Source organism: Saimiri boliviensis, chromosome 10 (genome assembly GCF_048565385.1).
Source record: "Saimiri boliviensis isolate mSaiBol1 chromosome 10, mSaiBol1.pri, whole genome shotgun sequence".
Taxonomy (NCBI): Eukaryota; Metazoa; Chordata; class Mammalia; order Primates; family Cebidae; genus Saimiri; species Saimiri boliviensis.
Window position 1 is genome coordinate 18,073,150 of NC_133458.1, and position 27,327 is coordinate 18,100,476.

The 27,327-nt window shown below is 51.3% G+C and overlaps 1 protein-coding gene across 1 annotated transcript; it reads right to left on the minus strand.

The window, feature by feature from the left end:
• Positions 1 to 4,948: 4,948 nt before the first annotated feature.
• On the minus strand, positions 4,949 to 26,009 carry CLEC2L (C-type lectin domain family 2 member L). Its single transcript, XM_003929900.4, has 5 exons — positions 25,516 to 26,009; positions 13,121 to 13,195; positions 9,419 to 9,585; positions 7,788 to 7,888; positions 4,949 to 5,698 (listed from the first exon to the last, which is right to left on the minus strand). The coding sequence occupies exons 1-5, from the start codon at positions 25,715 to 25,717 to the stop codon at positions 5,587 to 5,589; spliced, it is 657 nt and encodes a 218-aa protein (XP_003929949.2). The 5' UTR covers positions 25,718 to 26,009; the 3' UTR covers positions 4,949 to 5,586.
• Between the last annotated feature and the right edge of the window lie 1,318 nt (positions 26,010 to 27,327).

A 27,327-nucleotide genomic window follows, 5' to 3' on the forward strand; every position in this document is an offset into this window, starting at 1 on the left:
GCCTCTAGTTTGGCCAGACGAAACGCCACAGCCCTTCCCTCCACCCACCTTCTCCCCCACACCCTCAGCCCGCTGCCTTTTGCCTCCACCACACCCCCACACAATGGCTCAAGTGATTCTGCCGTCCACCTCTGCTCCGAGGGCCGCTGGGGAGGACCACCAAGCCCTGCAAACGAGTGCCCTCCAGTCCCACCAGGCCTTCTGTGCCAGCAGAACTTCTGTGGCTAATGGGAAACACCACTCTCCCCAGGCCCTGAGCCCCACTCTCATGAGACCTCTACTCCCCAGGTAACACAGAGTTTCCGGCTGCCAGACACAGAGCCCCCAGCCCCTGCTCCAATGCCTGCGCATCTGCCTTGCTGCCTCGGGTCCCTTCAGCCATAGGGATGCTCCCCACATCCTTTCCTCTCTCCCCAGGGCCTTTCCTCCTTCAAGCGTCCCCTCCCTCTTTCGGACCTTCAGCCATGTCTCCTAAATGTCCTTTAAGACCGAGCCTGAGTCCCCTCTCTGGGGAGCTTACCCTAACGCTCCTGACCGAGGCAGGCGGCCCTGGTCCTGGTTCCCAGCACCTTGTGCATCGTTCTCATGAGGCCACACTGTCAACATTGCTTCCCTTCTTTTCCTTCCCCACAAACCCCTAAAATTCTTGCAGGTATCTGCCTGTCATCTGTTTCCAGGGCATCTAGTATGATGCCAGGCACAGAGCGGGTGGTCAATGAATCATCGGGTGAATGAAAAAACCCCTCAGCCCACCTTCATCTGACCCCCAACCCACCTTTCCACTCTCCAAATTCAGCACCTCCCAGAACCCCAGTAATAAAAACAAAACTCTGAATGTGGCCCACACTTCAACGTAGATTACATTCAACTCAGCTAAAAAGTAAACTACATAAAATCCATGCAACACATTTGGACAAAGCCATTGCACTCCAGCCTTGGGTGAGAAAGCGACACTCTGTCTCAAAAGACAAAAGGAATCTGGGACCCTATCTTTCACCCACCTCACACATTTTATATCCAACTCGGACCACACAAACTTCCTCTTAGGAAATGTATTTCCGGCACGGCTTCCCATACACCATCTTGCGCTACTTAAGGATGAAGAAAATTCACTGCTCAGCATCAGCCCCAACCCTCATTCTACACAGAAGACACTGAGAGCTAGAACTAGACATTTCATCCAGTTTGTGGGGCCACCGATTCCATTTTGTAAACGCTTGTCTTCCATGTACAGAGATCGCTAGAAGGCCTATGGTCCCTTCTACAGGGACACTTTTTTTTTTTAGCTTATCATTTCCCTTTAGACTTAAACAACTTTCCAGTGCACAGGAGTGAGCTTCTTGGATACATGGGTGTGAGCTCTGTCGCCCAGGCTGAAGTGCAATGGCGCGATCTCAGCTCACTGCAACCTCCGCCTCCCAGGTTCAAGCGATTCTCCTACCTCAGCCTCCTGAGTAGCTGGGATTACAGAGGCACGCCACCATGCTCAGCTAATTTTTGTATTTTTAGTAGAGACGGAAAATACAGTTATTTAGTATTGTTAGATGATTAGTTTTACCATCTTGGCCAAGCTGGTCTTGAACTCCTGACCTCGTGATCCACCCGCCTTGGCCTCGGATTAGAGGCATAAGCCACCATGCCTGGCCTAAAGCTTCTTAAAAAGTCTTTCCTGAGACTGAACATAATCGGGAGAAAATTTAAAAAAAAAAAAAAAAAAAAAAAAGAAGTCTTTCCTAGGGCCAGGAGCAGTGGCTCACGCCTGTAATCCCAGCACTTTGGGCAGCCGAGGCAGGCAGATCACCTGAAGTCAGGCGTTTGAGACCAGCCTGGCCAACATTGCAAAACCTCATCTCTACTAAAAATACAAAAATTAACCAGGCATGGTGGCATGTGCCTGTAATCTCAGCTACTTGGGAGGCTGAGGAAAGAGAATCGCTTGAACTCGGGAGGCAGAGGTTGCAGTGAGCCAAGATCGCACCACTGCATGCCAGCCTGGGTGACAAGTCTCCCTCTCAAAAAAAAATTAATAGTAATAATTAATAATTAATAAAATAAATTAAAAATAAAAAGTCTCTCCTGGGTATCCTCCATCACAAAGTGCATCTGCAGGGGGCTGTGTCTGTGCTCCGGCTTCTACAGGCCTCCTGCTTACTGGGATTGGGGCTCAAACTCAATGCCTATGGAGCACCTTCCCCAGCTCTGAGCTCCAAGGGCAGTCACCTAAAAAAGGAGAAATCAGGCCAGGCGCGGTGGCTCATGCCTGTAAGTCCAGCACTTTGGAAGGCCGAGGTGGGCAGAACATGAGGTCAGGAGTTCAAGACCAGCCTGGCCAATATGGTGAAACCCCATCTCTACTAAAAATACAAAAATTAGCTTGGCATAGTGGCACATGTCTGTAGTCCCAGCTACTCGGGAGGCTGAGGCAGGAGAATCACTTGAACCCAGGAGGCGGAGGTCGCCGTCAGCAGAGGTTGTGCCACCACACTCCAGCCTGGCGACAGAGTGAGACTCCACCTCACTGCCCAGGGGATGAGGAGTGAGACTTGGGGAGATGCGGACCTATAGACCCTCCTTGCTGAAGGAGACACGAACTTTGGGGGTCAGAAACAAGCGGCATGTCTACCCTCAGTGCTAACACCTCTAGCTGCTGAGAGCATAGCCTGGGGTGCCAAGGCCATGCAAACCAAGCCTGGTCCAGCCCACAAAGGACACAGCGGCGGTCTGGCTGGTCTGTAACCTTTAGAAGGATTGCTGACATTTCTAAAGTTGGGTGTGCCAAGTGTTTTGTTTTTATCTTGCACTTCTTTCATTGATAGAAAACAAATAGAAGAAAATCTCAAAACATCGATGACCCTGGATCGGGGCATGTGCTCTGCCAAACTGATTTAGAATTGTCACATGGTCCCAGGACAAATCCAAAGTTAGAAGAGCTTATTTGCCACTAGGCTTTAAAAGCTTCAGGCAGCAGGCTTTGGATCATTTAATAAAAAGTAAAACCCAGGCCAGGCACAGTGGCTCACACCTGTAATCCCAGCATTTTGGGAGGCCAAGGCAGGCAGATCACCTGAGGTCAGGAGTTCAAGACCACCCTGGCCAATGTGATGAAACCCCATTTTTACTAAAAATATAAAAATTAGCCAGGCACAGTGGCACTCGCCTGTAATCCCAGCTACTCAGGAGGCTGAGGCAGGAGAATCGCTTGAACCCAGGAGGTGGAGATTGCAGTGAGCCAAGATTGTGCGACTGCACTCCAGCCTGGGTGACAGAGTGAGGCTCTTTCTCAAAAATAAGGAAAGAAAGAATAGGGCCGGGCACGGTGGCTCACACCTGTAATCCCAGCACTTTGGGAGGCTGAGGCGGGTAGATCACAAGGTCAAGAGATCGAGACCATCCTGGTCAACATGGTGAAACCCCGTCTCTACTAAAAATACGAAACATTAGCTGGGAATGGTGGCACGTGCCTGTAATCCTAGCTACTCAGGAGGCTGAGGCAGGAGAATTGCCTGAACCCAGGAGGCGGAAGTTGCGGTGAGCCGAGATCGCACCATTGCACTCCAGCCTGGGTGACAAGAGCGAAACTTCTTCTCAAAAAAAAAAAGAAAGAAAGAAAGAAAGAATAAAATAAAACCCGAATGGCAAGGGTTCCCCATCCCGTGCCTGCCCACACTGCTTCCCTCACCCACAGGGCAGAAGGAAAGCAGAGCTCAGAAGCCCTAGGCCAAGTGGCTCTCAGGAGCCTGGCAAGGTAGTTTACTCACTTTTGGCAGCGTGACCTGCCTCAGGCATTTCAGCCAGAATTAAGGGAGATGCCATATGTAAAGCAAAAAGTGCTGGGGCTTTTGAACTTCGCCGTCTTTGAGGGGTGGATACTGCTGAGAACCACAGGCCTATCCGTAACTGAGAACCGGCGGGAGTGTGAGCCTCCCACCCGAAGCAGCAGCAGCTGACCACTTCTCACCCCTCAGCCCCTCGCAGCCACCCCTGCAGGCCACCACCACGCTCCGAATTCCCTTAACTGCTTTATTGTGTACGCATGTCCCCCACTGGCTTCCCAGTGACAACAAAGTGTACCACCACAAACCACCTCTATATTACAAAATACCTGGGAACCACGCAGCAAATGTAACAAGCTCAGGTTGGAGGTTTTGTCTGAAGACCGTAAAACCAGTACTAGGCCTGCGCAGAGCACAGCAGGACCCGGTTTCTCTCTCTGAGCTATTTTCTGAAAATGGGCCAGGACCCAAGTGCACGCACTGGGCTCCCAGGCAGGCCACCCACATCTCAACCGCCCGGGGGCATCAGGAGTCCAGAGAGGCCCAGGCTCCACTGCAGCTCGGTGCTGGAGCCTCAGATGTGTGTGAAGAGCGTGGAACCCCCACAGGCCCGAGGGCACTGCCAGCCAACCCCACACCCCCACCACCTCCTCCCCAGGCTGATCAGGGGGACAGGAAGAGACCATAAGACCTTCACAAGCTCTTTTCTAGCCCATTGTGAACACCACCTAACCCCGCCATTCACTTCATTCCATCCTGCCCCAGTGCAGAATAAACCAACTCTTGACTGTGTTCCAGAATGTTCTAACATTTTCTGAGGTGTTTCCTCCGCTCCTTGTGTGCTTATTGGGGGATAGGGCCAGAGATCCCCATGCCTGGTGTGGTGTCTGGCTTGTGGTAGGTGTGAATAAACATCTGTCGTCTTAAGGTGACTAGGAATAAAGGAGCTGGCATGGTGCACACCCCTCAGGCACCTAAGAATACCTTAAAGGCTTAGCAAAATGAAGTGATGCCCTGAGGCCAGAAGATGCATTTTTTTCATCCTCACACACTGTTATCTGCTGCACTACAACAGGCACATTTTGTGGTGGCCCCCACAGGCAGGCGCCCAGAGATGTGCCCCTCTCTGCCACTCCCCAAGCTCTGACTCTGGAACAAATGGCAGCGGACATCTCTGGACGTGAGTTATTCACTCTTTATTCCGTTAGTGACCAATACAACAGCACCACGGACACAGCAGAGGCCCTGCCTGAGAACCCCAGGCAAGGCAAAGACGGGGGATGCAGGAGACCCCTGGGGCCCCGGGCTGGGCTGGCCTAGGAGAGGGGGAAGCTTTCCCCGCCTGCCCCTGCCAGCAGCCAGGAGAGAAACCACCGGGGAGGCGGGGCTGCCGAGTAGACAGTCAAACCACCTGCCAATGCCTCCCCCCTTCCCCAGAGCACCAGGACTGCAGTGAGGACAGGGCTTCTAGGAGGCTGGAGAGATCTGTGGGGCGGCTCAGGGTGGACACTGAGCTTCAGAGGGGACAGTGTCTGTGCGTGCGTGTGCGTGTGCATGTGTGTGTGTAAGTGGGCAGATGCCTACACTATTTAGCATATGGGATTTAACTGCTGAGCCGCATGACCTGTCTGGAGACAAAGGAGACCAGGAACCAGGGACTCAGAACGCCAGGGCCTGGGAGAGGGGCCTGGGACAGAGGCCACCCACCCCACCGCTTTGCCTTGCAGAGGGCAGGCGACTCTGCTGGAGGCAGGTCTTGAGCAGACACCTCCCACGGGCCTGGGGGGAGGGGCCGCCTCTGGCCCCACCCACCTCACGTATAAGCCATCTTGCTGCACACCCAGGGCCGGGTCATCAGACACTCCGTCGACACTAGCCTGGTGGGTTCCACGAAGACACACTCCCCTGGACCTGCGATGGTGAACCTGTGGCCAGGAGAGAAGACCAGGCGTTTATGATCTGGGGCATTCTGCCCAAAACCCAGTAGCAGGCGAGGCCATGGATGCCCTGTTCCTCCCTCACTTCGTCACTAAAGCTGCCTTCTAGGATATTTGGGCCAACGGACTTTTCTAGCATGGGATCCCATTCTCTCCCTACTCTGTGCCCCGTAGCTCCAGGCACGCTGGCACGCCGGCACACCGATCAGACATTTCCTGGACACACATGCACTTCCCCATCCTGCCGCCATGTCCTTGCAGGGTCGGCTCACACGTCCCAGGCGCCATGGCACCCAGTTCATGGCCACTCTCTCCCCCTCTCCCTTCCCACAGTTCCTTGCCTGCCCTGTGGGGCACTCTCACAGCCTCCTGGGGCCTCTGCCTATCTGTCCACACAGGTCCCCAAAGCAGCCACCTCCTGAGCAGCAGGCCCTGTGCCCTCTCATCTTGGCTCCCTGTAGCACATGGAAGGAGCTCCACAGAGCTGGCTGAAGTCAACCACCCCTCACAGGTTAGGAGCGGGCTGCAATAACCCCAATATGGGCTAACTGCAGCTCTATTGCCCAGGAATTCATTGACATCACACACAGAAGTGTGTGGTGGGAGGATTCCCCACTACCTAAAATCACCCCTTTCCAGCCTCAGAGGTTTCTTCTTAGCCTTAGTTGTTCACTTTGACCTCTAATCCCTGCCAAGGCTGGAGGTAGACTCTCACAACAGAGGGCACTAGGAGGACCCCAAGAAGCAATGCAAGGGGAAGGCCCTCCGAAGTGTCTGAGACATGTGGCCAAAGGCCCCCTGGCTGCCAGGTGGTCAGCACGCCACAGACCCCACCCTGCAGGGCTCTGAGAGCAAGAAGCTTCCAGAAAAACAGGGATAGGGGTGGAAAGTGCAAGACCTCCACAGCCACTCTGAGAGAAGACCTGAGACGGGGACAGCAAAGGGAGCGAGAAAAAGAAGGGACACTGAGACCAGAGTAAAGGGCAAAAATGAAGAGGGCTTGAGATAAGAAAAAGGGGGAGGAGGGGAAGCAGGATGAATGCCCCCTGCCTCTAGGGATCCCATGGGTGTGACTGCCTAGGCCAGCTTCAGGTGGGAGGGTCCTGATGGCCACCTCTGGCCACCAGAAGGATCCGAGGGTCTGAGATGCCCCCTGCTTTAGCCGCTGCCTTGGGGATGCTCACATGTCATCATCACCGGCTCAGGAGCTGTGTTCCCCACCCCACCCCATGCCCTCCAGCTGGCACATCAGAACCTATTCCTCCAGCCACGGGGTCTGTTCTGCGGGTCCCACTCCCCTGTACGCACATCCCTGCATTTCTCTAGGCTTAGACCACTCCCTTCCCCACGCCCCACAGTCACCACCCCACTGCCACAGCCACACATCTGCCACCCGCTCCACCCATGACCCTCACTCCCACACCACACACCAGCCCTGGCATCACACACTCACGTCCACAGCACTAGAGCCTTACAAATACCGCCACGCACACACCACCACCTCAGCAGTGCCCTCCTCCATCAAGAGATGCATTTGCCAGGAAAATGTGGTCTAGAACACTCTGCGTGCCTGCCTTTAGATCCCCTTCCTTCTACAGCTACAGTGGAAGGCGGCACGGGGCTACCCAAGATGGCGGCACATCTCCCATCCTCCTTTGCGGCCAGGTGCCGTCATGTGACTAAGTTCTGGCCAATGGGGTGAGGCCATCCAGGGTCCTCCCTCCCGTTACCTGTCCCCTTCCGGCTGAATGGAATGTGGTTCCGCCACACTGAGTGGAGCCGATGAGTGCCAGGCTGCACAGATGTGAGACTTGGGGTGGAAGGACCCTGAGCCCAAAACCGTGAAGCTCCAATGGCTCCGCAGGGCAGAGCCACCAGCCAGGCTAGACTTTTACGGGAGAGGGAGAAGTATAGGGATTTTCATGGCTGGGTCTCTGGCACACACTGCTGGACCCGAGACTAGTATCTCTAGCTAGCACAAATCCAAGGGTTTCTCTCTCCTAGAGTTGTGTCCAAGGGGTAGGTCAAGACTTCCTCAGTCTAAGTGCGGTGACCAGAAGATGAAGCCTCAGCTCACGTGTCTGGATCAAATGGGTCCCCGTTGACCCAGTGGAATTCGTCTCCAACTCTGCGTAGTCCAATCCAGGGCTCCCTCCTCGTGAACTTGAACATAAATTCCTGCACCAAGGAAAGAGGGACGCCTCAGGGTCAGATGTGGTCTCCTGACTGGCGTCACATCCCAAGACAAACCTCAGCTTGGAAGATACTGGCTCTTGGGATGTACAGAAGCTGGGAGGGTGACTGCTGTCTCGCCGCATCCTGAAAGTGAGGAGCTAGGGTTACAGGATCCTCTGCAGTCACGCTGCCACAGCTCGGCTCCAAGTCACTCGCTGACCTCGCAGCAATTGCCTCCAACGGCTTGAAAGGGACCCTGGTTCTGTGTGTGCCCACCGGGCCAGGAAGGCTGTACAGGGCTTGTCCTCCTAGCTCAGCAGGCCAGCATTCCTGATGTGCAGGAAGCTTAGGGATTGCCGGCTGGATGGCTGATCTGGGACAAATCTCAATGCTCAGGTTGGTTGTCCTACCTGCATTTTTCTGGGACTTTCTCTGCAGACTGGCGATATCTTACTGTGTATCAAAGGCAAACAGAAGTGATTTTTAGATTATCTTCTATTTTGGTTAACACCACTGTTAACCTCAAAATCCAAAATGGCCAGTGGACTCCATTAATTGTGTTTCCTTCACATTTCTCTTGCTAAAACTGTTTTGGATGTTAAATGGAGACCAAATCCTGATTTGGATCTTTAGAAAATTACAATGTGTGTTTGCATTTCACAATGCATTTCTAATTTGCCATTCTTTTTTTTTCTCAAGAGACAAAGTCTTGTGGTTGGGCACAGTAGCTAACACCTGTAATCCCAGCACTTTGGGAGGCCTAGGCAGGCGGATCGCTTGAGGCCAGGAGTTCAAGACCAGCCTGGCCAACATGGAGAAACCCCATCTCTACTAAAAATACAAAAATTAGCCAGGCATGGTGGCACCCAGCTGCAGTCCCAGTGACTTGGGAGGATGAGGCACGAGAATCGCTTGAACCCAGGAGGCGGAGACTGCAGTGAGCTGAGATCGAGCCACTGCACTCCAGCCTGGGCGACAGAATTAGAGTGTCTCGAAAAAAAGAAAGAGACAAAGTCTTGATATGTTACTCAGGCTGGCCTTGAATTCCTGGTTCAAACGATCCTCCCACCTCAGCCTCCTAAGTAGCTGGGACTGCAGGTACACTCCACCATGCCCAGCTAATTTTCTTTTTACTTTTTGTAGAGCTGGGGTAATGTTACCCAGGCTAGCCTCCATCTCCTGGGCTCAAGTGATCCTCCTGCCTCAGCCTCCCGAGTAGCTGGCACTAGAGGTGCATACCACCTCACCAGCTTTATAATTTATAATTCTTATGATTTCTAATACTAAGTGACCTCAACCAGTGAGCCTTGGATTGAAATAAGTGGCCTTGACAATGGAGGTGGAAACTGGAGCCACTCGTTGACCTGCTCAGACCATGAGGTCTGCCTGCACTCCCAGTGATCATGCAGCAGCAGGGTGGCTTTGGAGACATGTCACAGGGACATTGCATCCTTTAGGGCGTGGCTGTCCCTAGAGTCAAGGTTCGGGGTCCTGAGGTCCCTTCCCCAGCCCCCTTCACCTTAGCACACTCACCAGCTCCTTCTGGCTCTGAATGACAGCCAGCGCCGCCTCGTGGGTGTGGCAGTACTGCCTGCCTGTGTTCCAGTCTCTGGGTTCCTCAGAAAAGAAGTAGCACTTCCTTCCGTAGAGCAGCCAGTCCTCCGGGCAGGGTGCTTCACACTTGATACAGCCTTTGGAAGCTTCAGGGAAGAGACTGGCTCAGCCCTCCCCTACCCTCCCCGCCCCCGCCAGAGTCCCACTCTGCTTTCTGTGGCTCCCTCCCCTGCCTCAGCTTTAGCGTCCTCCAGGGACACTGCAGACATGGATGTCCTCTCCAGAGAGCACCCCTCCTGGTGCCTGGAGGTAAAAGGGTGGCCACTGAATAAATGAGAAAGGGGATTGTGGGAAGCTGACAGGGGCATCACCTCGAGGGGAAGTGACAGAGGGGCAGCCCCTGGGTTAGGGTCTCCTCTGTCTCTAAGCTCCCAGAGGCATGCAACGCCAGAAACTCAAGACTGGGAAGCAACCTGGAGGCTGCATGTCCTCTCTTTCCAGCTAGGCCAGATACCAACAGCAGGACGGACTGCCTGCTGTCTTTAACCATGCCCTCGTTAGCTACCAAGGCTGCCACTCCACCACTGAACTGCTGGGAAGTTCTTTCCATTTTCTATTTTTTTGTATTTTTTGAACTCCCTTGCTGTCAGTGTGCATGAAGTTTGTTTTTTGGTTTTTGGTTTTTTTCTTTCTTATTTTTGAGACAGAGTTTCACTCTTGTTGCCCAGGCTGGAGTGCAATGGTGCGATCTCGGCTCACCGCAACCTCCGCCTCCCGGGTTCAAGCCATTCTCCTGCCTCAGCCTCCCAAGTAGCTGGGATTACAGGCATGTACTACCAGGCCTGGCTAATTTTGTATTTTTAGTAGAAACAGGGTTTCTCCTTGTTGGCCAGGCTGGTCTTGAACTCTCAATCTCAGGTGATCTGCCTGCCTTGGCCTCCCAAAGAGCTGGGATTACAGGTGTGAGCCACTGCACCTGGCAGAAAGTTCTTGAATGTTGAGTCCCAACCTGTCCTCCTGTGACCTAGACCTGCTGTTCTAGGATCTGGTCTCTAGGTCAAGAGACACCTGTTCTGTCTTCTACCCCCTACTTGAAGAAGCTCGCCAGTCTCCCTCAAGCAGGTTGAAACAGATGCCATCTCTCCCATGATACCTGGCAAGGTTGCTCTCCATCCTGCCTGCTCACTGCAATGTCCCAATGTTACCACTAAATTGCTGCCACCAGGACAGACCGAGACGCATCAGATGTGGCTCTACCAGTGGCAACAGTGGGCACCATGCAGTCTTCCAGTTGTCATGGGGCCTCCAGTCTGCAGACTGCTCCATGAACAGATTCGCTGGGTCTGTGCATACGTGGACTTTTCTGGGAAGGAAGCCCAGAGCTTCTCAAAGGACTTCCTTGCCAAAAGGAATTAATCTACAATCTTAGATTGTTTTCATATGATCTGATTCTAAGCTAGGTCTCCCCCAGTGTCAGAACATGTGAAAATAACTTCTTAAATCCAAATGCAGAACCTTCTATTTATTTCTTCCACATTTATCTTGTTCCCTTTGGCTCATCATTTGAGTTTTTCAAGATACATTTGAATCTTGATTTCTTTCACCAATCTGTCATATGGGATTGTGTTTTTGGATTGTGTCAGCTGCAAATTCCATAAGCATACTTTTTGTTTGTTTTCATACAAGTGATCGATTAAAATGCAGACCACGACAGAGCCAAGAACAGGTCCCCCAGGCACTCAAGCCCCAAGGGATCTACAGCCACACAGACACCAATTAATTTATCGACACTCCCTGGGCGTATCTGTTCAATGAGACCAGAGTCCACCTGGGAATACTGACCATTGTGTGGTTACATTTCAACTGCGTTCCACAAGGAGCTCCTGGGAGACTGTTGTGCTTTATATTGAAATCATATCAGCTATGTCTACACATTCCCTGGCCTCCCAACCTAGTAAGAGGATAAAAGGAAACTGATTTAATTTTGAGGAATTATTCCAGGTGAATTTAAGCTACACCCAGTGGTTGCCTGTTTATTTTTGTTTTGTTTTGTTTTGTCTTTTCTGTCGCTCAGGCTGTAGTGCACTGGCACAATCTCAACCCACTGCAACCTCTGCCTCCCAGGTTCAAGCAATTCTTCTTTTTCAGCCTCCCGAGTAGCTGGGACTACAGGTGCACACCACCATGCCCAGCTAATTTTTGTGTTTTTAGTAGAGAGAGGGTTTCACCGCGTTGGCCAGGCTGGTCTTGAACTGCTGACCTCAAGTGATATGCCTACCGTGGCCTCCCAAAGTCTGGGATTACAGGCGTGAGCCACTGTGCTGGCCGCCATATCCATTTCTAAATACTCAGAACCCCTCTGCTTGTCATGCAACCTGTAGGGGAGGGTTTGGTAGGGATCGATACTGTTGGTGGCCATTTCCTCCATTTTGAGGAGTCCACCTCTGGTCTTATGGCATTTCTCAAAGATTAAAGACAGAAGCACTACAATCATTTTTGCAAACCCTTCAGAACCTACAATACACTTTTATTTGAATCTCTTAAAAGTAGTCAGATTCCCTGTTCATAGACTCTCGCATGTTCTCAGGTGCAGTTTCTACCTTTTTCACTTATTCACCCCTTTCAGTTCCACACACTTCTCTGTGTTTCTCAGGCCTCTCCCACTTAGAATGTTCTGTTTCTTTGATAGGGTCCAGAATATGCCACCCTAAAATATGCAACTTTGACGTGAGGATCATTTTAAGCTGAAGGCAATTAAGAATCAACAGGTGCAATGGCATGCACGTTTCATAAAAAATAATAAATAAATAAATAATTTTTTAAAAAGAATCAACAGGAAGTCTGGGCATGGTGGTTCAGCCGAGGAAGGCAGATCACCTGAGGTCAGGAGTTCAAAACCAGCCTGGCCAATATGGCAAACCCCCTCTCTACTAAAAATACAAAAATTAGCCTGGCGTAGTGGCGTGCATCTGTCATCCCTGCTGCTCGGGAGTCTGAGGCAGGAGAATCACCTGAACCGGAAGGCAGAGGTTGCAGTGAGCTGAGATTGCACCATTGCATTCCAGCCTGGGTGACAGTGTCTCAAAGGAAAAAAAAAAAAAAAAAAGAATGAACAGAAAGAGTTCTCTGCCCTCTCATCTGCCCAAAAGTAGGGCATAAATTTCCCTTTGAGGAGGGTGCTGTCCTATTCCCTATCCCCCACCCCCCTACCCTCTCAGACCCCCACTTCCCACCCTAAACCATGTTGGCCAGGCTGATCTCAAACTCCTGACAGGTGTCCACCCGCCTTGGCCTCCCCAAGTTTTGGGATGACAGGCACGAGCCACTGCACCCAGCTGAATGCGATCTTTAAAGGTCCTTATTCCCAACCGTCTCCTCCAAGAAGCACTGTCTGCCTAACCTACGCCAAGTTTGTTCTGAGTTCTCACAACACTTACAAAATAATTCCTAAGTAGCGTCTCCATTCTACCTGCATGGCTTAATAAAGGGGACATGTATAGTCTGTGTGTGAATATTTTATTTTAAGCCCAAATCTCGAGAACTGACACTACATATTTTCCACTTTCTTAGTCTCCCACAGGATTCTTGGAATGTCTAGAATCTTTCTTTAACTAATTAGAGGTGCTTTTAACAAGAAGTGTGCAAATCGAATTGCGTAAATGCTCTGACATGCGTGCTCACCCAAGATGCTCATCACCACCAAGATGGCGAACAGAAGGACCGCGATGGCACCAAGCAGGAGACGTGTGGTGGTGTCTAGGAGAAGAGAGAGGAGTTCAACATCCCACCACCCATCCCACCACTAGTCCCCTCCACCAGTCCCATATCCTGCTAATGACAAATAGGGGGAGGTGGAGCCCAGAAGGCTGCATTTTGCTATTGTTGTTGTTATTTTGAGACAGAGTCTCACTCTGTTGCCCAGGCTGGAGTACAGTGGTGCGAAATTGGCTCACTGCAACCTCTGCCTCCCGGACACAAGCAGTTCTCCCAGCTCCCGAGTAGCTGGGATTACAGGCACTCGCCACCATGCCTGGCTAATTTTTGTATTTTTACTAGAGATGAGGTTTCACCATGTTGGAAATTCTAAAAGACTTCATTTAAAAAATAACAGTGTGGGGCGCAGTGGGTCACGCCTGTAATCCCTGCACTTTGGGAGGCTGAGGCAGGAGGATCACTTGAAGTCAGCAGTTTGGCTGGTCTCGAACTCCTGACCTCAAATGATCCACCCGCCTCGGCCTCCCAAAGTGCTGGGATTACAGGTGTGAGCTACCACACCCAGCCAACAAGCTGTGTTTTAACAAGCCCTCCAGGTGATTCTGATGCAGAGTGGAGTTTAAAACTCACTGCTGAGAGCGGCAGCTCTGATTCTGTGAGTCCCGGGCTTGAAACCCTCCCTGCTGGGCTACCCACTGCTCACGAACTCTTCAGTGAAGGTAAGAGTTTTCTACCTTAAATCTGCTGCTTCTCTATGTGGTCTCAGGTGTCAGTCACATGGGTTCTTCACAATAACCCATTCAGCACTCATAGCCCTGCTATTGAGTCTTTGCTCCGAAAGTCTCCTCCTCCACGGATACCTCCTGAAATCCACCCACCTCTACAGCATCCATCTTCTTCCCAATCCTCTAGTTCTCCCTTTGTCTAGCCTCCCTTTTTCCTTCCTTTCTCTCTTCCTCCCTTCGTCCCTCCCTCCCTCCCTCCCTCCCTTCCTTCCTCAGAGTCTCACACTGTAACCGAGGCTGGAGTGCAGTGGCGCAATCTCAGCTCACTGCAACCTCCACCTCCCACGTTCAAGCCATTCTCCTGCCTAAGCCTCCCAAGTAGCTGAGACTCCAGGTACCCGCCACCACATTCGGCTTAATTTTTTAGTATTTTTAGTAGAGACAGGGTTTCACTATGTTGGCCAGGCTGGTCTTGAACTCCTGACCTCATGATCTGCGCACCTCAGACTCCCAAAGTGCTGGCATTACAGGCGTGAGCCACTGCACCCGGCCTATTTATTTTATTTTGTTATCACTTAATATTCTCATTTTATATGTCATGAGAGAACATGTTTAGACTTTAAACATAGGGTATTTTAAGGATTTTTTAAATTGTGATGAAAATACAAAACATAAAATATGCAATTTTAACCATTTTTTAGTGTACGATTAGTGGCATTAAGTACATTCACAATGTTCTGCAACCATCATCACTGTCTGTTTGCAAAACTTTTCCATCATCCCAGACATAATTGTTGTCCTCTTAAACAACTCCCATCCCCTGCTCTTCCCAGCCCCAGGCCACCACCCCTCAACTTTCTGTCTCTATGAATTGGACCACTCTAGGAAGCTTATATAAGAGGAAGCATCCAATATTTGTCCTTTTGTTTCTGGTTCCTTTCACAGCATGTTTTCAAGGCTCATCCATGTTGTCACATATGTCAGAAATTCATTCCATCTTAAGGCTGAATAACATTCTATTCGTATAGCAAGAACACATTGTGTTTATCCCTTCATCTGTTGGTAGACATTTGGGCTGTCTCTACCTTTTGGCTATTGTGAATAATGCAGCTATGAATGTGGTATATGAGTATCTGTTTGAGTCCCTGCTTTCGATTCTTTTGGGTATATGCTTAGGAGTGGAGTTGCTGGATCATGTGGTAGTTTGGGGTTTGTTTTTTGTTTTTTCTTTTCGCTGTGTTTTAGGCAGAGCCTTGCTCTGTCACCCAGGCTGTAGTGCAGTGGCACAATCTCGGCCCACTGCAACCTCCGTCTCCCAGGTTTAAGAGATTCTCCTGCCTCAGCCTCCTGAGTAGCTGGGATTACAGGCGCGTGCTACCACACCAGGCTAATTTTTGTATTTTTAGTAGAGATGGGATTTCATTATGTTGGTCAAGCTGGTCTCAAACTCCTGACCTCATGATCCACCAGCCTTGGCCTCCCAAAGTCCTGGGATTACAGGCGTGAGCCACCGCACCCAGCCCACATGGTAGCTCTTTCTGAGAAGCCACTAACTCCCCCGTGGATATTAGACATAATTAGACATTCTCACCAGCAATAGATGAGGGTTCCAGTTTCTCCACATCCTCACCAACCCTTGTTGGTTTACATTGTTTTGATTACAGCCATCCAACAGGTGTGAATTCCCTTCAAAATTTTGTTTGGATTTTTTTTTTTTTTTTTTTTTTTTGCCATCTAAACCATTAAGTGTACAGTTAAGTGCAGTTACATTGTGTACACCCATTTTTAAAGTTTTTTAAAATCAGTGTTATATATAAATCATGGATGAAAACAGTGCCTCTGCAGCTCAATGTTGGTCTGTAAGCTGTTACTTGTCATCATGATATAAGTGCCAAAATTGAGAGGAAGAATTTGTAGCAATTCAGCATTACCCGGACATCCAAGGGCATGTTGCTAGTCATTCATTTGTATTGCATTTTACAAAGGATTTTGAAAAGAAACCCATTTCCTTCACCAAGGATAGACTGAAAAGCACAGATTTAAGGAATCAAGAAATTCTAAAAAGCTTCATTTAAAAAATAACAGTGTTCGGCGCAGTGGGTCACACCTGTAATCCCGGCACTTTGGGAGGCTGAGGCAGGTGGATCACTTGAAGTCAGGAGTTTGAAAACAGCCTGGCCGACACGGTGAAACCTTGTCTCGACTAAAAATACAGAAATTATTCAGGTGTGATCGTGTGTGCCTGTAATCCCAGCTACTCTATAGGCTGAGGCAGGAGAATCGACTGAACCAGGAAGCGGAGGTTGCAGTGAGCCAAGATCGTGTCACTGCACTCCAGCCTGAGCAACAGAACAAGACTCTGTCTCCAAAAAGTAATCATAATAGTAATAACACTGCACCTTCCCAACCACTTTCTGACTCTTTCGGTATTAGCTCCAAATCTCTAAATGCCATGTGTATGTAAATGCTTCCAGATTTTTTCTGTTTTAGATATAATTTATTGGCTTCCCATTATAATGACGCAGACTTAATTCTTTGCAGCCATTCTACCCTGACCACTCACTCTGCCCTTTCAATGTCATAGTTTGTATTAGCTTGATACGTGGGTATTATATTCTTATGTCAGTGTAAACAGCGCTCTCAGCAAAGCCATGCCATGTGTTGCGATCATTTCTCCCGGTTCATCATGGTCTTCTTTTCCCTTTGCTCAATCTTCTGTACGCTTATCATTATCTCAACAGCAAAACTCCTCTTTCGTGATAAGACAAAATTAGAAATTCTCTTTCACCTTTGTTTTAGTTCAGTCTGCTATAACAAACTGTCATAGACTGGTGGCTTAAACAATGGACCTTTCTTTCTCCTATTAGTTCCAGAGGCTGGATCAGCGTGCGAGCGTGGTTGGGGTCTGATGAGGGCCCACTTCCTGGCTTCCCGACAGCTGCTTTCTGTGTCCTCACACAGCTGAGAGAGGAAGTTCTGGTCTCTTGCTTTCCTTATCAAGGGGCTAATTCCATCACGGGAGCTCTACCCTCATGACCTCATCTAAACCTAATTGCCTCTCAATTACCTACCTCCTCAATATCATCACATTGGAGGTTAGTGATTCAATGTATAAATTTGGGGAGGAAACACACATGCAGGCCATAACGACAATCTTGAAGAAATGTCCCTTGCAACTTTCTGACCTGCTCGAATCTGACTAGTTGCCTTCTGAGCCCAGCTGCCACCTGGGGTCTTCCCGTACCGGCAGTCTGAGGATTTCTCTGCCTCTCTCCTGCGCTGGCTCTTCTGTTCCTTTTCTCCCATGTCTTCCTCTCCTTTGGTTTACTCCCTCATCTTGGTGAAACACATCATCCTTGGCTGCCTGAGGCAGGCAAACCACTGCACTGCGCAGGTCGGAGGAGCAAAGCTTCTCATCATGTTCCATGGTAAACTGGTGAATGTTACCCGTGGAATTGTGAACTTAAAGGACTGAGTATTATAGGTGGAGAATAAATTTTTTTTTCAGAATTTTGAAGGTATTACTTAATTGTCTTCTAGCTCCAGTGTTGCTTTTGAAAAGTCTAGATTCATTCTCACCCGTGATCCTTTTCCACTGCTTCATTCTTTTCTTACTAGATGCTTTTAGGGTCTTCATCGCAGTGTTCTAACGTTTCATCGTTGCATGCCATGCCTTGGTTTGGTCTCTTTCATCTACTCGAACAGGCTCTTTCAATCTGGAAAGTGATGTCCTTCAGTTCCAAGAAATGTTCTTTTTTTGAAACAGTCTCACTCTGTCACCCAGGCTGGAGTACAATGGCGCCATCTCGGCTCACTGCAACCTCTGCTTCCCAGGTTCAAGCAATTCTCTTGCCTCAGCCTCTCAAGTAGCTGAGATTACAGGTGCCTGCCACCAAGCCTAATTTTTTGTATTTTTTGTAGAGACAGGGTTTCACCATGTTGACCAGGCTGGTCTTGAACTCCTGACCTCAGGTGATCCATCTGCCTTGGCCTCCCAAAGTGCTGGGATTACAGGTGTGAGCCACCATCCCCAACTAGGACATTTTCTTTAATTATATCACTGTTGATTTCCTCTCCTCCATGTTTTCTTTTCTTTCTGGAAGTCATAGTCATCAAATATTTGATCTCTTAGATTGGTCCTCCAAATTTCTCATCTTATTTTCTACTCTTGTTTGCTATCTATTTGCCTTTTTGCTGTATTTCCTGGAAGAGTTTCTCAATTTTTCATCCTATCCTTCTACTGGGTTCTTAGTTTCTGTTATTATATTTTTAATTTCCAAGGTTTTTTTTTTTTTTGCTGTTGCTCTGGGTTCTTAGTTTCTGTTATTATATTTTTAATTTCCAGGGTTTTTTTTTTTTTTTTTTTTTTTTGCTGTTGCTCTATGAATATCCCCTTAAATAATTCTATTCTTATTTGTTTGTTTGTTTGTTTGTTTTTTGAGACAGAGTTTTGCTCTTGTTACCCAGGCTGGAGTGCAATGGCGCGATCTCGGCTCACCGCAACCTCCGCCTCCTGGGTTCAGGCAATTCTCCTGCCTCAGTCTCCTGAGTAGCTGGGATCACAGGCACGCGCCACCATGCCCAGCTACTTTTTTGTATTTTTAGTAGAGACGGGGTTTCACCATGTTGACCAGGATGGTCTCGATCTCTTGACCTTGTGATCCACCCGCCTCGGCCTCCCAAAGTGCTGGGATTACAGACTTGAGCCACTGCGCCCGGCCTCTATTCTTGTTTTAATGATGCAGCGTTTTCTCTTATCTCTTCTCTCTGAAGATATGACCGACAGGTTTTTTTGGAGGGATGGGGGAAATGGGCAGAAAGATTATTTCCGCCTGTATAACCTCTGTTTTGGTCTTGAGCTTCCACGTTAGAGACTTTCCTCAGAGGTCTTGAGACCACGGTTATCTGTTCACAATTAAGGCAGGAGAACTAATGAGTTCATTGGAGCCTCACAGATGGGGGCTTATAAACTGTGGGGGACACAGCAGAGTGATCTAGCTGGGCTGATTCTTGGGATTCTCTGAATGCTCATCTCATTATGTTTTTCCTCTTGGATGGATGAGTCCATGTTTTCTCCCCTGGAGAATACGGGGCTAGCTGAGGGAAGAGGCTGGGAGCTGTCCTCAGCATTCAGTATGTAAATGTTGGCTTAGTTTCTTGTGCTCAGTGCAGTGGTGTCTAGAGCCTTTTTCTTTCTTTCTTTCTTTCTTTTTTTTTTTTTTTAGACAGAGTCTCACTCTGTCACCCAGGCTGGAGTGCAGTTGTGCAATCTCGGTTCACTGAAACCTCCGCCTCCCAGGTTCAAGCGATTCTCCCACCTCAGCCTCCTGAGTAGCTGGGATTACAGGCGCCGCTATGCCCAGCTAATTTTCGTATTTTTAATAGAGATGGGATTTCACCATGGTGATCAGGCTGGTCTCAAACTCCTGACCTCATGATCCGCCTGCCTCGGCCTCCCAAAGTGCTGCAATTACAGGCATGAGCCACTGTGCTGGGCTGAAGCCCTCTTTCTTGAGAGATTTCACCTGAGGGAGAGATTTCACCTCAGGTTCCTGGGGCTGGGAGAATCTGTACAGAATGGGAAGCTGAATCCTCCTTAAAGAAATGTTCAAACTGTCCTCCTATTCTCAGCTCCATCTTCAAGCACTGCCACCAACCCCTGAGCCTTAGGGGCCCTCCCACGAGGCTCAGGTGGCTCCTCCGCTCTCTGGACTTTCTCAGGTGGGGTGAAGTCAGTTACTGCTCGTCCATTGGCTCCCGAGCTCTCTGTTTTGTTTCTTGTTCTTGTCCTGAAGGCCTTTTAAAAATTGCTTTACTGTTTTGTTTGGTTTCTTTTCATTTGGTTTTTTGTTTGTTTGGTGTTTTTTGTTTTGTTTTGTTTTGCGATGGAGTCTCGCTCTGTCACCTGGGCTGGAGTGCAGTGGCACGATGCTGGCTCACCACACCCTCTGCCTTCAGGGTTCAAGTGATTCTCCTGCTTCAGCCTCCCGAGTAGCTGGGATTACAGGCACATGCCACCATGGCCGGCTAGTTTTTGTTTTGCTCACTGTAACCTCCACCTCCCAGGCTGAAGTGATTCTCCTGCCTCAGCCTCCTAAGTAGCGGAGACTATAGGTGCACATCACCACGTCTGGCTAATTTTTTGTATTTTTAGTAGAGCCAGGGTTTCTTCATGTTGGCCAGGCTGATTGGCCAACCTCAGCCTCCCAGAGTGCTGGGATTATAGGCATGAGCCACCATGCCCACCCCTTTACTGTTGAATTAGTGGGCTTCTGAAGTAAAAAAAAAAAAGAAAAAAATGCATGTGTTCAGTCCGCATCTTGACCTGCAAGTCCAACAAACATTGTCCAGTCCTTCCTATGAGCAAGGTCTATGTGGGCTAGTGACCGGAGTCCCGGAAGGCTGGCTTCAGACACGGTAAGAGCAGAGGCTTCAGCCTGCATTGGAAGACTGGGTTCTATTTCTGCTCTGCTGTCCTTGGTGGCAGCATCATCACAGTCCCCTGGAGCTACAGGATGGCTGCCTGTGGCGAGCATGCTGAGTGCGTCCTTCCTTTCTGTTCTGTTGGGCCTCTTCTCTAACATTGCTGCTGTAACCCTTTGTGCACTAAAGATATGAGCATGACATCTGGCATCACTTCACCTGGGTTCAAATCCCAGCTCTGCCACTTTCTAGATGTGTATAGATGGTAAAGTTTCTTAGCCTCTACTGTAGTTTATTTTCCTCATCTTGAAAATGAGATGATGATCATATCTATCTGTCTCTCAGAGTTTCATGAGAATTCCGTAGACAGTGCTTAGCACAGTGCCTGGCATGGTAAACTCTGTTCAGTCAACTTCTGGTGATTATGCGGGCTGTCAGTGTGATGGTGCCCAACAGCCTTAGGCTTTTTTGGGGTAAGGACTGTGCTTTACTCACCTTCGGATTCCCTGAAATAGGGCTGGGTCATCGCCTTGCACGTAACAGAGCACCCACTGGGACTCAAAAACTATGGGAGAAATTTAGTTACCCGACAACATCTTTGGTCAACCTTAAATTCAACTGAGTTTGTAGGAAAGAACACACAGGGAAGAGGAATCTGTACATGTACCTTCAACACTGCCAGATCCGAGGTGCCTCTTCACTGTGTGTCGGCGATAATTTCTCTAGATGCTGCATGGACCATACTTCCCCCGAACTCTGCAGGGACTCCTTCCTTGCCTCTTCCTAGTGTCTGGTGGTTGCCGATGGACCTTAGCGCTCCTTGGCTTGCAGCTGCATCACTACAACCTCTGCCTTTATCATCATATGGCATTCGCCCTGTGTCTTACATGGTTTGACTATGTCCCCACCCAGATCTCATCTTGAATTGTAGCTCCATAATTATCACGTGTCATGGGAGGGCCCGGGTGGGAGGTAATTGAATCATGTGGGCGGGTTTTTCCTGAATCATGTTGTTTTTGTGATAGTAAGTCTCACAAGATCTGACGGTTTTATAAAGGGCAGTTCCTCTGCATACACTCTTGCCTGCCACCATGTAAGACGTGTCTTTGCTCCTCCTCCACCTTCCTTCATGATTGTGAGGTCTCCCCAGCCACGTGGAACTGTAAATCCATTAAGCCTCTTTATAAATTACCCAGTCTTGGGCATGTCTTTATTAGCAGCCTGAGAACAGACTAATACAGTGCCCTTTGTCTTCATGTGACCATCTTCTTATAAGGATGCCAGTTCATATGGGATAAGGGCCCACCCTACTCCAGTCTGACCTCATCTTAACTACAAATAACCTGCCGGACTGTATTTCCACACGCGGCTCCATTCAGAGGTTCCAGAGATTAGGACGCCAACATGGCTTTTTTGGTGAAGACCCAATTCAACTTCTAACAAATGTGTAACTCATTACTCATCCCTACTATGCCATGGCCCATAGTAGGTGGCGTTTAAGTGTGCAATTTATTTCGGTCTCTAAATGTATGTGATTTCGCCTAATAATAGAAGGAACAACGGAAAAATCCTGACTCCCAGGCCCAGACAAAGCTCCCATCATCCTCACACTTATCCCCAGAAGGGTCCAAGCTGCTGTCTCTAAGTGTTCAGGGACACGGCCTGGCAAGCATCATCTTGACTGTTAAAAACTACCAAATGTGAAGTTTGGTAATTTTTAAACTTTTAAGAGGCTAAATGCATGCGTGTGGTTTTGATCAGGAAGTTGTGGGTTTATGCCTCATCAAGAAACTTTCAACATTAAAAATTTAGAATCAGTGAGCACTGAAAAATCTATAGGCTGAGGTATGCAGGCTCACTCTGTCCCCTCTCCTGTACCCCCAGGCCGCTCTGCCCCACTGAGACTCCCAAAAGCAGAAATACCCTCATCTTGTTCCCAGAACCCAGGCGGACTCTCCAGGTCACCTTTTCGAGCCTTACACCCAGGCTGGAAGGAAAGGTTCCTATCTACAGTGAGAAAAGACTTAATCAAGGTACCTTCTGTTCCGTTTCCTGCTTATAAAGCTAGTTATTCATCTCAGAAAAGTCTTAAAGACCTGGGCTGTAATCCCAGCTTTCTGATTTAAGAAGCTCTCTGACTCATTGAACCCGTAAGGAGGGGAAAAAAAAAAAACGTCAGTTCTGGAGGTGGTAGGGTTATCTGGGAAGCAGGGGGAGGAGAGCGTGCGTGTGGGAATTTGATGATCCCCAGCTAGCCTCACCAAGGCGGATGTCCTTGGCCATGCAGGAAGGGGTCAGAACCTTCACGACAGGGCTTTCAAGTGTTAGCAACCAAGGATGTCCTTGGCCAGGACACTCAGGCTCTCAGTCGGGGCTCCCTCATCTATGAAACAGAATACTCACCAGCCCCCTGCAAGGGGAGACGGGAAGACTGAGATGATGACTATGAAAGCCCCGTCATGGCTTCAGCACGTAGTGGGTGCTCGATATGCGTTGGGCATATGGTGATGAAGGAGCAGAGACTTCTTGCAGGGCTCAGCTTGGTCAAGTCAGGAAATCTCCCATTTCTCTCAAGACAGGTGCTTGGCTAAGTGGGGGCTGCAAAACCCTGGGTCCCCAAATAGACAGATCCCTCCTCCCACTGACAGCGTTTCATTACGCGGGCTCTGGACTCAGGTTTGGGGTAGGAAGCAGAATCAAGGGAGGCTGATCAGAAGTCAAAGCGCTGCAGCTGGGCCTGGGCTCCCCCAACAGGGCTGCAGGACCACTGGGAAGAGGAGTCAGTGCACACACAGCCCACACTCCAGGGCCTCCGTCTACCCGAGAGGTGGAGATCATGGCCTGGCTTAGCAGATGAGGAAAGAAATGCTCCAGGAAGTTGGAAAGCCCTCCAGCCTGTGGCAGGGGAAGACTCTGCCCTAGCTTTGCCAGATGCTCCGCTCCCTGCACCTTCCCACACTATCTCAGACCCTGTCCTGGGACCTCTGCAAGGTCACAAATGTGCCCAGGGGCCCAGATCGGTACCTGGATGTTGCAGGAAGAATGAATGAATGATGGAGACCAGTGCCAAGGCCAGCCCCGGGCCAATGTAGCAGCACCCTGGAGAGGACCGGCCCTGCTCCACGAGCTCCTCTCTTCTGAGAGGAGGCTGGCGGCACCCAAGGAGACTTTCAGAGAACTGGCAGAGGGGAGGCCCCTGGCCAGACTCAGACTCCAGATCCTAAAATTCTGCAGGAAAAGTCAGTAGGCCCAAGATGCTGAGCACCCAAGGACCATAGGCCATCAGGAGTAGGACCGCTCCTAGGGGGACCAAGGGAAGGAGAGGGAAGGGACTTCAGGTGGCATGAGTCAGAGAGCGAGGCAAGGCAGAGGGCCATGGTGAGGCAAGGCTGGACCACAGGAAGATGCTAAGCCTGGGAGTGGGCTTGACTCAGGGCCCCAGACAGCCTCTGGGTGACCTTCCAGCTTAATGTGTGGTCTCTTCTGCAGCCTGATTGGCAGGTGGGCAGCCCAGCCACAGTCAGGAGAAGGAAGCACAAGGGGGTGGAGGTCAGGGCGGGAGGTGGGTCAGGAACAGCAAGCAGAAGGCAAAGGGCTACAGCAGCCCAGAAGCGGCCCTACCATGGGGGCTGGGGTTAAGGTTAGGGCAGACCCTTCAGAAATGCTGACGAATACGTGAATGAAGAAATACAGGCAAGAGGAAGGAGCAACTTCAAGAAATAACTTTGGCAAAAGGGAAGCGTGGGACCCGGGGCCACTCCAACGGTAAAGCCAGGACAGGGGCTGAGACAGTGTGGGAAAGCATCACAGGGAGGTGTCCGTCCACCTCCATCCAGCCCGCCCAAGTCTTCACAGCCCACAGCTCTGCCACAGCTATTCTGCTCGGTGACGCACCATCCTCGCCTCCTCTCCCTGCCACTGTCTGATGGTCCAGCTTCAGAGTCTGCACAGCCCTCCCTTGGAGAGTCCACGGCCCTGGGCCACGGCCTTTGTGCAGAACGCTGCGTTACCACCCCCACCTCCCCATCCTCAGTGGCCCCATAGCCTATCTTGGCCCAGGTGCTGGTTATGTCCCTCCCGGTCCCGGTCCGCTGTCCCACCCCCTCCCTGACCTCTAGCCTCGGTCCCACCCCTCTGGGCCACCACCAGTCTTCCAAGGGCAAACCCACCATCTCCACCCCTCAGTAACCCCTTCAGAGCAAAGTCCAAGCTCTTGGGCAAGGCCTGGCTGGCCCTTCACTGTCTGGGTCCTCCAGACCCATCTCTCTCCACCCTGCCCCATCTCAGTACCCCAGGGCTCAGTTCCCACACGGAACAGACTAGCTCTGGCCACCTGGCCTGGAACACATTGTGCTCTAGGTCTGGGACACCTTTCTCTCTCTCTGCACATCCCCTAAGAGGTCACTTCCTCCAGGAAGCCCTCCTTTTCTGACACTGCCTCCCTAAGGATGAGTGATCCAGGCTCTGGGCTTCCCTAATTAGTGCTGCCCAGGCCCTTGGATTCGGGGTGCCAAGAGCACCCTGAGAAGCACACAAAGGGCCAACCACCCTCTCACCAACTCCAGCCTCTCCCACACCACACACCGCCAGCAGCAGCTAATACAAGTTTCCTAAAAGAACTCATGAACTTGAAATCAACTCTCCATTTGGTTACTGCCCCCGCGGGCACAGGGGTCCCTCCCTGAGGCAGTCTGATGGAGAAGGTGTGACCCCTGACCTTGCAAAGAAGAGCCCCTCAGGGATTCTGCACCCTTACCCTGCCCTGCCCTGTCCACCCCACATGGCCCCACCACCACGGGGTCGCGCGGGTGGCTCGCACAGGGGCGAGCACCACCTCTGGGGTCTCCTGCTTTCTTACAGTACTCAAGCATGTCCACGGCCACAGATTCCGCCACCCTCTCAAAACGCCTGTCAGGTGGGTGCCAGACGGTGGCTGTCCCCTTCATGCGTGAGGACCGAGGCTCCGAGCGTGAAGCCTGCTCCAAGGTCAGACAGGGAGTCGCAGCAGACGCAGGGTCGAGGCTGTGACTCGCGGTGGCCCCCGGTTCCCTCCCACCCCAACCCACGAAGCGCTGTCTGGCCGCCCTGAAATGAATGACTTAGTCGCGCTCCCCTCCGGGACAGCGGCCAAGGTGACTCTGACCGCCTCCGGGTCCCGGGTCCGAGCTGGGCAGGGGTCCCTGGACCGGAAGGGGGAGGCCGCTCGGTGCTTACCCTCCAAGGCTGCCTTCCAGCTGGTGCTGCCCTCGTAGCCCGACCCGGATCGCCGCAGCAGCCCCTCGGGGCCACGGGCCTCGGCCTCGGCGGGCGAGCGCGGCCTGGGGGCGGCAGGGGCGGGCGCGGGCGCGGGCGCTGAGCGCGCAGCGACGGGCGGTGGCGGCCGGGCCCGCGCGGGGGGCTCCCGGGCCGGCTCCATGCGGGGCGCTCCGCCGCGCCGCACCCGCGCTCCTGCACCGGGGTGCGGGGCCCAGCCCGACGCGCACTCGGCGCTCCGCGCGCCCTGCGGGCCCCCCAGGCCGGCCTCGGGTGGGCTGGGGCCGCGGCGCTCGCAGGCCGGGGCTGAGCCCGGGTCCCCGCGCTGGAGCCTCTGCTCCCGGTGCCGCCGCCGTGCGCGCCGTGCCTGCCCCTCCGAGCCGCAGCCTCCACGTACAGCCGGGCTGGGAGGAGCGCCAGGCGGCGCGTGGGAGCCTGGAGCGGTGGACCCGGGCGGGGCGGGGGCGGAGAGGGAGGAGGCGCTGAGGAGCAGGGACAGCCGGGTCCCTGACCCCGCCACCTGGCAGGAGGCCGGATGCTGCCGAGCTAGGAGCACAGTCTTGGAGCCGGGAGACCTGGCTGTAACTCAGCTCCACCTCCCCAGCCTCTTGCTCATCCTGGTGAAAATGGGAATCAAGTTCACAGGGACAGTGCAGGGAGCCTCAGGGCAGATTAGCGCCTGGACGGCTGCCCTGGAGCCAGAGCAGAGAGTGGTCGGCCGTGACTAGACCCCCAAACTCTTGATAAAGGAGAGAAACGTCCGAACTATGAGCACAGAGAGAGTAGTCTAAAGGAGCGAGCCAAGCAACGTTGCAGAGTCAGTTAACATTTATTGAGCACCTACTAAGCACCAGGGACTTTCACATATACTAGCTGACAATGTCCCCAGGTGAGGTCGAGAAGTGGAATTTTGATGGAAGTCAAGGACATTTCTGAAGGCAGCGCCAGGCAGCTGTGTGCTTGGCGGGTGTCTGACTCCCTGGCCAGGGCTCCCTTCGGGGCCTCGCTGGCCCCTTGCCTCAGCTGACCTCACGTGGCCTGAGACCCCACGCCTTCAGCCCTGATCCTCTTCCCCCCACCCACCATTCTCAGTCCCACCTCTGGTTCCTGTCTCAGTCTACAGTTCCTCATCCCCAGCTCCTCCTGCTCCCTCCCCCAAATAGAATGGGCCACCGACTCGTGAGTTGTCCCTTTTAAACTATTTTTATTTTTATTTTTTGAGACAGGGTCTTGCTGTTGCTCAAGTACAGTGTGAAATCACCGCTTACTGGAACCTCGGGCTCCCAGGCTCAAGCGATTCTCCTGCCTGAGCCTCCCAAAGTGCTGGGGTTACAGGGGTGAGCTGCAGTGCATGGCCCCTTTTATTCCTTTTTATTTATTTATTTATTTAGAGATGGAGTCTCACTCTGTTGCCCAGGCTGAAGTGCAATGGCACAATCTGGGCTCACTGCAACCTCCACCTCTCAGGTTCAAGCGATTCTCCTGCCTCAGCCTCTTGAGTACCTGGGATTGCAGGCGCCCACCACCATGCCTGGCTAATTTTTGTATTTTTAATGGAGGTGGGGTTTCACTATGTTGGTCAGGGTAGTCTCGAACTCCTGCCTGCTTCGGCCTCCCATAGTGCTGGGATTACAGGCATAAACCACCGCACCCAGCCCCGGCCCCTTTTAAACGGTTAGTCTGCCCATTACTCTCCATCCCTCTAGCCACTGGCCACCCAACAACATCAGCAGCTTTCCAAGGCTCTCTGGCCTCCACTCTTGCTCCATCCTA